The sequence below is a fragment of the Panulirus ornatus genome, chromosome 42 (assembly GCF_036320965.1).
Source record: "Panulirus ornatus isolate Po-2019 chromosome 42, ASM3632096v1, whole genome shotgun sequence".
In the NCBI taxonomy this organism is placed as follows: domain Eukaryota; kingdom Metazoa; phylum Arthropoda; class Malacostraca; order Decapoda; family Palinuridae; genus Panulirus; species Panulirus ornatus.
The window spans coordinates 4542200-4552500 of NC_092265.1; the positions used below are offsets into that span (position 1 = coordinate 4542200).

General features: G+C 43.2%; 2 protein-coding genes across 17 annotated transcripts in view; one reads left to right on the plus strand and one right to left on the minus strand.

Moving 5' to 3' along the window:
- LOC139761858 (uncharacterized) overlaps positions 1-10301 on the plus strand; it is a 255590-nt gene that overhangs the window by 1824 nt on the left and 243465 nt on the right. The gene's annotated exons all lie outside the window — the stretch shown is intronic.
- LOC139761856 (RNA exonuclease 1 homolog) overlaps positions 3083-10301 on the minus strand; it is a 9017-nt gene continuing 1798 nt past the window's right edge. Inside the window, exons 1-2 of one of the 4 annotated variants that reach the window (XM_071686395.1) lie at positions 9781-10035; positions 3083-5006 (exon numbers count right to left, since the gene is read on the minus strand). In XM_071686395.1, coding sequence (XP_071542496.1) covers positions 4090-4971 — 882 coding nt within the window. In that variant the 5' untranslated portion in view covers positions 4972-5006; positions 9781-10035 and the 3' untranslated portion in view covers positions 3083-4089. Of the gene's footprint in view, positions 5007-5949; positions 6607-7023; positions 9614-9780; positions 10036-10301 lie in introns of those variants that run through there. The other 3 variants (XM_071686392.1, XM_071686393.1, XM_071686394.1) reach the window with 3 other exon arrangements.

Below are 10301 nucleotides of genomic sequence, written 5' to 3' on the forward strand. Positions count from 1 at the left end.
CCATTGGCTTGTGGGAAGGGGATTTGGTTGAACTCGTCTTGAGAAACTGGCATGGGGATCTTTTCCTATCAGATTATATAATTTCTCAGACATTATTGAACGCCAACTCACCTGCATGCAAACATGAACAGATAACTATTTTGTTATCAATGAAATGAAAAAAAAAGAAATTGTGTATCCGAGAACACTTGCAAAAAGCACCGTTCCTTGCGCTATCGCTTACCCGTATTTCCGTTATGTACGACTAGGCTATGCGTCCGGGTGCACTTGGTCTCACACGGATACGCACTTATAAAGTATGACGGTGTGACTGTCGAACGGGCTTGGATCCTTAACCAGACCTTTAAGGGACAGCTCAAAAGTCAGTACCATATACTCAACATAGCGTGGATAGTTTCTTGTTATTTCGTGTGTTGCTCAGTATAACTTTGAGTGTGTGTGTTTGTGTGTGTTTATGAGGGACTATCTCACTCGTAAAGCCCCAGCTATTGACCCTTACATCATACACTAATTTTTTTTTAATTTCCGTATGCCGTTTGCATATACTCTTTACCCAGTGAATCAGTTTGATCCATTTATCCGCTACATATCGACTGCTGTAGTATTTTGTTTTCTAACACCTTTCATGTTTAATCTCAAGTTCTGTTCTCTGATTATTGTGCCTTTCGACGAATTGTTCACTATGTCATCGTCTGCTTTAAAAACTCTGAAGGTTGTGATCAGGTTACCCCACACTTTTCTCTTTTCCTTGGTGGTCATATTTAACACTTCAAGCCTATTCCTATGTCTTAGTCTCTTAATTGTAATACCATCCATCTTTGCTGCCCTCTTCTGGACTCTTTTTTTTCTTTTTCTTTAGCTCTTTGATCGTCTTAAGGTGCGGTTACTAAGCCAGAGAATCGCATTCTACTTTTTGACCTTGTGTAGGTTAGGAATGACTTGCTTAAGTATTTCCTTATCCAAATGCTTGAAGGTATTTTGGTATTTGCTAATAATTATGCGTTGGTGTGTGTGTGTGTATGTGTGTGTGGCGGGGGGAGTTGACTTGTATACGTAGCGAAGATGGGAACCCCCATGTAAGGTTGATCGAACACCTGAGCTCACCGTGAGCTGAGGCAATAAAGGTATAGCAGAACCGCTGCTACTTGTTCGTGAAGCCGTGGCCTTAACCTCTCTCGACGCAACTCGAAAAACTTTTTGAGTTTCAAAGTTTAACCCCTTCGAGTGCGACGACTTTACCCCCCCCCCTCCCCTTCCGATTCAAATACGACGAGGTATACCCCTTCCGCAAGAAGAGGTAACCCCTTTTGAGTACGGTGACCTTTAAGGGCCAAGTCAAAGGTGACCCCCAAATCATATGTAAGTTTATCATAAGTACTCGGACAGACATACACAAGTATAATAAGCAAGAGGAAATTGCACCGTTGAAAATAAGAGTATGAAAAATCTATTTTGTTTCAAATGATGGATTACCCATTTCCTGTGAACATGACAATCGATCTGTAGAAAACGTTTTGATGTGGGAGTTACATTGCACACGGTATGACGTCACCGGGAGTCTCCCCCCACCCACTCACACACACAAAGGTGCTTCAGGACGTATACTTGTGTGATGCGAGTGGTAATATCCCTCAGGCCTTCTGTCGTTAGTGCATGAGTAATGGTCGTGTTCGGTAGGACTTCTGAACACGCCGATACTATCCTTGAACACGCCTATACGACCCTTGAACACGCCAGTTCGACCCTTGAACACGCCGTGGACTCATAGGAATATACTTGATCACGCGCAAAATTATGATCCTTTCCAATATATATATATATATATATATATATATATATATATATATATATATATATATATATATATATATGTATTATTTTTATTTTTTTCATACTACTCGCCATTTCCCGCATTAGCAAGGTAGCGCCAAGAACAGAGGACTGAGCCTTTGAGGGAATATCCTCACTTGCCCCCTTCTCTGTTCCTTCTTTTGGAAAATCAAAAATGAGAGGGTAGGATTTCCAGCCCCCCGCTCCCTATATATATATATATATATATATATATATATATATATATATATATATATATATATATATATATATATATATTTATATATATATATATATATATATATATATATATATATATATATATATATTTTGCTTTGTCGCTGTCTCCCGCGTTTGCGAGGTAGCGCAAGGAAACAGACGAAAGAAATGGCCCAACCCACCCCCATATACATGTATATACATACGTCCACACACGCAAATATACATACCTACACAGCTTTCCATGGTTTACCCCAGACGCTTCACATGCCTTGATTCAATCCACTGACAGCACGTCAGCTCCGGTATACCACATCGCTCCAATTCACTCTATTCCTTGCCCTCCTTTCACCCTCCTGCATGTTCAGGCCCCGATCACACAAAATCTTTTTCACTCCATCTTTCCACCTCCAATTTGGTCTCCCTCTTCTCCTCGTTCCCTCCACCTCCGACACATATATCCTCTTGGTCAATCTTTCCTCACTCATTCTCTCCATGTGCCCAAACCATTTCAAAACACCCTCTTCTGCTCTCTCAGCCACGCTCTTTTTATTTCCACACATCTCTCTTACCCTTACGTTACTTACTCGATCAAACCACCTCACACCACACATTGTCCTCAAACATCTCATTTCCAGCACATCCATCCTCCTGCGCACAACTCTATCCATAGTCCACGCCTCGCAACCATACAACATTGTTGGAACCACTATTCCTTCAAACATACCCATTTTTGCTTTCCGAGATAATGTTCTCGACTTCCACACATTCTTCAAAGCTCCCAGAATTTTCGCCCCCTCCCCCACCCTATGATCCACTTCCGCTTCCATGGTTCCATCCGCTGCCAGATATCTAAAACACTTCACTTCCTCCAGTTTTTCTCCATTCAAACTCACCTCCCAATTGACTTGACCCTCAACCCTATTGTACCTAATAACCTTGCTCTTATTCACATTTACTCTTAACTTTCTTCTTTCACACACTTTACCAAACTCAGTGTGTGTGGTTAATAGGGGAAAAATCACACGAATGGTTGATTACTTGTGCAAATTAGATTTATTTCTTGATAGTACATGCAAATATATATAACTAGTGAGAGAAAAAAAATATATATACCATTCTAATAATAATAATGTATACATAGTTGATTTCCAGTGACATTACTGTAACGATTACAAGAAAGAAAGAAGTCACCAGGGAGAACAATGTGTATCTGGCTAAATTAAACAAGTGTCACCTCTCGGTACAGAACTATAAATAACAGATAAACCCACTCGGAACACATCCAATGTAATTTTGTCCGTGGTAAGAGAATGTCACACGTTTACACGGTGTTTGAAAGTAATCTTATTACATATATATATATTATATATATATATAAGACATCCATTTAATTAACGAAATAAATCCTGATATATATATATATATAAAAGACTTTCATTCAACTAACGAAATATATATATATATATATATAGAGAGAGAAATATATGACATACACATAAGCCAAAATATGGTTGATTTGGATACATATAAGGCTGTTGCTGGGCAACTGGTCCTTGAATGAATAGTTTGCAATTCCATCAAAATAACGTCTCGGTGCCTGTTAACATTGTCCATAGAAAACGGAAATATATTGACATGAAAAAAAAAGGAAAACTTTAAAACCCTTATAAGAACCGACATTATGTGTGTGGTGCTTGACGGGATGTACATTGTCTTAACCTGACCACCACGACTCTTGAAAGAATGGTGACCTGGCCTGGCCCGTGAGTCTTCTGATTTCTGTCTAGGCTTAAAGAGATTTAAGAAATACGTATCGTATATGTTTAAGGCGTAACTGCACGATCAACTATTGTAGACATTTGAACCGAGAGGCTAATGGATGGAGACCCTTTGGCATTTGGGACAGAGAGAGAGAGAGAGAGAGAGAGAGAGAGAGAGAGAGAGAGAGAGAGAGAGAGAGAGAGAGAGAGAGAGAGAGAGAGAGAGAGAGAGAGAGAGAGAGAGAGAGAGGAATCACAGCCATCATTCGGTGAGGAATCATAACCTTTTTTTCCGAAGCACCAGCTTCATGGTTACCTTGGCGTCCTCGCGACACTTGAGTTCGTTCGGTGAACTGATGGAGACTGATAGAAATCTCTCCTTCAGGTAGGCCAGCGAGTTACGAATCTTTGGTCCTCTTGGGTGTGGATAGATAATGCTGGTATCCACGATGCGATCGTGAATCACTTTCAATCTGAGGAGGTCGTGTTCCACTCCATGGCCCACAAGGATTGTGTTACTCCCGACCATCGAGAGGAGCTTGGAATGGACGTCCCGTAGTGTGGTGGTGACTCCCGTGAAGTGTTCCTTGGTGAGTCTCGAGTGTTCCGTGTTGTAGTCAATGATGGGAGCATCGGGCAGGATCAGCGTCTCGTACACCAGCTGACAGTTTGAGTCGACGATGGAGATGGCCGCCACGTCCATTCCGGCTGTCGTGAACAGCATCTCGCAGTCCAGGGCGTAGATAGACTCCTCGGTGACGCTGGTATTCAACCCCGTGTTGATGAACCCGGTCAGATTATCCGGATCTATCTCTTCGGACACGTGTTGCGGAGCAGTAGCGCAAGGCGAGGAGCCGACTGATCGCTTGCAACAGTAGTGTATGGGCATGACCGACCTGGACATCTTCCCCCAGTGATATTCGCACTTCTCCACGGTCAGTGGGCGGCCGTCACCATGTATGCGGTACACTGTCTTGCAGCGTCTACAGGTGCGGATGTAGCGCCCGGGGACTCTCCGATTGTAGCTCTGGTCAATGTTGAAGAGCTTGGCTTTTCCCTGTTGTTCGCAAGGGCGCGGGAAACACCAGCGTCGCAGCTCATCCTCCCTCAGCTCCAGTCGGGTCACAGCGTTGTACACTTTCTCGGATACCTTCGACATCTGGCCCTTTCTCTCTACGTGTTACCACGTCTTTCCTGAAAATATATATGAGACCATTGTCAGTAATCAGGTATCACAGGAATTTATACATGCATGCATGTGTGCATGGGTACCTAGCATAGGCTAGGGTGTGTGTGTGTGTGTGTGTGTGTGTGTGTGTGGTGTTTTTAAAGATATGGCAATGCACCGTTGCAGTAGATGTTAACAACAGAAATGGCCGAGATGTATGGAATGTGAATGTTGTATGGAATCACTTGGTTTTTCATTGCAGTTCCGATGGAAGTGGTGAAAGTGGCTCATAGATTTCTACAGGAACGTCACCGGAAGGCTGGCTATCTGATGTTTTCACAGAACAGTTTGGTGGCTGCTACTGGGCAGGGGAGGTAAGGGGTGAGAGGAGGAGGAGGAGGTGGGGTCTCCCAAGAATGTAAGAATCTTATGATGATGCCGTGACGAGAGAGAGGAGCTTTACAGGCGTAGGTACCACGGGGAGGAGGAGGAGGAGGAATTCGTTTGTTATTTTTCTCTCTCTCTGAGAGCGAAGCATTTGCGATCTGGCGAGTGTGTTATACAGTGACAGGTGGACGGTTAAGCCGTTCGTTATGGAAAGCTGATGATAACACCAGATATCAGCGAACCAAACTTGAAGCTACGGGTAAAAAGAGAGAGGGCCAAAAAAAAAAAAAGTGTTTCTTCCACGCTTTCCAAACATCACCAGCGCATTTTTGGTGACGATCACTCGAGAAGGCGCTGCCGTTGCTGGTACTAATGTTGCTAGCGCCGTTCGAACGCACTGAAGAGAACAGCTTGATGAGGAGGGGGGACTGAGTGAAGGCATAATAACCCGCACCTAACACTCGCGTCATCTCCCTCCTCTTGTTTAATAACTTTCACTCACTATCTTTGGGCAGCGAAGCTTCAAGAATTGTAAAATAACAACAACACCACCAACAACGTGGGATGAAAGGTCACTTTTACCTTTGAGAGTCCTTGATTCAAATACGGTGGTGAACTTGACGCCTGAACAAAGGAAATACGACAAGCGTGCTGGCTGCTGCTGCAGAGTTAAACCCACACGCAACACACACGGAGCGGCCAGTGTTTCACTGGAATGTCTTCTGTTGACTGAGTGATATCCTGATGCATGCTGCCATGTGCGACATTCTCCACGTACGGACTGGGATTTCCCGAATCTGACGTGACTAACAACTAGTGACAGGAAGAGAGTCAGTTGCGCAGCCGGTACGCGCATGAACGGCATCATGCGACTTTTTAAGCAAGGTCGGAAGGCTGACAACACATTCTCTGACGAAAGTTTAACTCTCTCTCTTTTTCTCACTTCCTTACTGAGTGTGTATACTGCATTTCTTTCTCCTCTCGGTAAAGTGTAACCTATTCTCTTTTTTTTCTTTTTTTTCTCATTTACTGTGTATACTGCATTTTTATTTTCAAAAGATAAGATAGTACGGTAATTTGAAGTTAAAGGGCTCGATCTAGCATATCTTTCGATGATTCCAGTATATATTTTTCATCCCTGATTCCGGGATGAGTGACTATAGCGACACTGGGTTTTCCCAGGATCGCCCCGGCACTTGTCACCTATTACTGACGGCGTCTTGACTTGGTAGGTAGGTAGGTAGGTAGGTAGGTAGGCCACGGCGTGTGAACCTTCACCTGACGTACTTACTACCTCGATGTCCGACGGTGGCGGGTTAGACTGCCTCTGTTATTCCATTGAGCGGGTGGCCAGGCCACCAACGAGAGGAGCCGCTCTTAACGGACCTGAACCTCAGGCCCAACGGCATGGAGAGAGGGAGAGAGAGAGCGAGAGAAAATGTCGAGGCGGAGTTGTCTAGATTGCATTACTGTGGCTCTAGCCTGATTTGTCCCGAACTTTCAATCCTGCACATCTTTACGGCGCACCTTTGGAATGAGCCTTGTTGTGTTATCACAAATAAATGAATAATAATGATATAAAAGTGTACTCTTAATAGCTAAAAGGTATACCAAAGTCATAACTTAACACGTTTAGGAAAGCGTCATTCCACTCACCTTTCACCTTGGGGAATGTAAACTAGGCACACGGCGTGTTTGGTCGTACGCTGAGGTGAGAACCGACTAGGCTGTCAGGATCCGACTCGAGGGATTTTATGGGGTAGGTTAGCATACGTTGGATGACGTCAGCGCGAGCGTCGTTCGTTTTAGAAATAAACAGAACCTGTTGAAATCTTGTCGTGCTTGGTGTCAATACGTTTCAGTGTGGTGTGATTATTTTTGTATATGTTGAAGGCTCTATTCACTGACAAAAGTCCACATCAAGGCCGGGCCTTGATTGAGATATAAAGAGAATTATGAAAGGGAAAAAGAGAAGACAACGGAAAGTATTTACGAATTTTAGAAAAAGTGAAAAACCTGTCTTTAAAATGCATCGACGTGTAGGGAAAGAAGCAGTTATCAAAACGGCTTACCCTTAAGTTGCCGATGGCCACACAGTAATTATATGACGCAGCATCTTCCCGAGTATTGCGTGGTCTAGTTAATGGTGGGGTTACACAAGCAGCCAGCTCTAGGGAGCAAAAACCAAAGTAATACCTATAGAAGAGGGAAAATGAACCAACATTGCGACGTAAGGCAAGAGAGCCAAGTTTAGAAGTTAGCCTGGGAAAGATTATAAGTTGGACCGCTTTCTACTCAACTCTGTAAAGTACGGATGCCAAGCTAGAACCACCCCAGATGTGAAAGCAGCACTCTATTCAAGGACAAGTCAATCCTTTGTATAAACGGAGCAACTGTACAGAAGAAAAGAAGATTCGACATCTAAACAGGACACCCAGTTTCTTATAGGCAGACTTAGCCATTCCCGTAATGTAGGGTTTCTTAAAAAGAGTGGATTTTAAAGTAATACCAAGTGTGTTCAGTGAGTCAAGAGGTGGAATTACAGAACTGTCAAACGAGAAACGAGAGTTGTGAGTTTTCGATAGGGGGATGGGTAGAAACTGGGTCCTTGGAGGCATTAAATTTGACTAAATTTCGTTTACCCAATTCAGATATCCTGTTCAAGTCAGAGTTTATTGAGGGAGCTGTGTCAAGATGAGATGCAGATTGAAAGGTCACTCTTTTTAGGGATGGGATGTACCAATGCATGCTTCCAAGGAGAAAGAGAAGTTTTGGTTTTTACAGAGCAACGGAACAAACGAGCAAGCACAGGTGCAAGTTCAGAGGCACACTCTATCAAGTACACGGGGATGGATGCCATCAGGACCATAAGCCTTGCTTGTGTCCAGGGAGGGAAGCGGTTTTCGGACAGTACAGAAAGAGATTTCGAGGAGGGGCACAGGATTAGTAAGAGGAGCATCAGTTGGTGAAGGAATGTTAGAGTCATCCTTGTAGGGGTGGGTGTCGTGCGCCTGGGGGTGTATTGTCGTGTGCCCGTAGATTACAACGTGTAGCGTCACTTGTGCTGTCAGGCAGGGTGGAGGGTGCAGTGTCATGCCATACTATGAGTGTGAAGCGTCATGTCATACTGTGAGTGTGAAGTGTCATTCCTGCTTTATCATCATCGCTGTGGTGTATGGTGTAATGTTTGGTGTAAAGTGTGGCGTATCACAAGTGTATTGCGTGTGTGTGTGTGTGTGTGTGTGTGTGTGTGTGTGTGTGTTTAGTAGAGTCCTATATTAAGTATATGGCGCATCATCTACTTGGTGTATTCGTGTTATAGTGCAGTGTATGGTGTTAACGCTTGTGTAAACTGTCGCGCAGTTGTACAGTGTGGTATTTGGTGAGGGCGTTGAGAGCATAACAGTGTTGGGTAAACACAAATGTGTGTATGGTGTGAAACTGCGGTACACAATGCAGGTGGGCGGACAGTACCATGGCGACATACACATGACTGGTGTGAATGTGAAACTGCGGTACACAGTGCAGGTGGGCGGACAGTACCATGGCGACATACAAGTGACTGTTGTAAATCCCCAACAAACGTACGTTTTCCCGGAGCAGACGTCGCCGTCATGCACCACCACCTGACAAATACGTACACGTCACGTCCTGAGCGAGACTTGTAAAGACTTGGCCTGAGTACGAGAACGTTTCCTCCAGCGTTCGTCTGGCATACTTGTCTCACAGTGTCGACACATTCCTCTCGGACAGAGGGAGAGTACTGGGTCTCGCATGATAATCGTCTTTTTTTCAATCTGTAGAGCGCGACCGTGTGACTTTTCAGAGCTGGTGTTCCCATAGTTATACTCCCACAGAAATTGTCCAATGTTTGTGATATGCAGTATATGTATATACATGGAGTGAGTATTTTAAAGGTTTGTTGAATGCGTTAGATGATAGAGAGGCAGGTATAGGATCGAACCCGGGACCCTTGTACTGTTGGAGGTTTGTATGTTCTATGAAGATGCGCGTTCATATGCACTTTGTTCGTATTCATATACCTCCGTGTTGTACAGGTAGGTTCAGTAAAATGCTATCTGCTGGCTGTGTGAGCCTGATGGGAAATGACCGGTGTAGACCCCATTGCTCACCAACGTGAGACGAAGGGTTTTCGAGTACATAGTATTCGAATAGGCATTTTTCTATTAGGGGCGATCATAGCCTAGCAATAACGCTCCCGCCTGTTGCACAAGGGTCCCGGGTTTGATCCTGGCTGTTGGAGGTTTGTATGTTCTATGAAGGAGCGCGTTCATATGCACTTTATTCGTATGTATATATATATATATATATATATATATATATATATATATATATATATATATATATATATATGGACAAGAGAACAAATCAGCAAAGTTATAGGGCTCTTACCTCTCCCAGAAGAGTGAACACAAACATATACCGACTAAATACTAACCGATAACAAATCTTATCTAGAACTGATGTATTTGGCTCTTTAGTGATAGACTATCGCGGTATCAGATTGTTCTAAACCTTATCGATTGCATCAGCTGGACACTGTGGACATGAATCACGGACACAATTACGGGACAAATGAGTCTTTCGGACAGACAAAAAATATAAAAGATAAAGAATAAAAATCAAGTCTTGAAATGGGGTTGACAGATGAAACACTACAATATGTTGTTATGGAGCTTTGGAAAAATTACTCAGTAATTGTAGTATATATATATACTACATATATATATGTGTGTGTGTGTGTGTGTGTGTGTGTGTGTGTGTGTGTGTGTAAAAGGACGTTTTAGGTATAATTGAAAATTAGATTGATATGTTTAGGACCCACTTATTTAATACCGTGTTTCCCGTCGTGTATATAAGCTGAGAATGTGTGTAAATGCTTCTAGTTCCATTGTATTTAAGTAAAATAATCA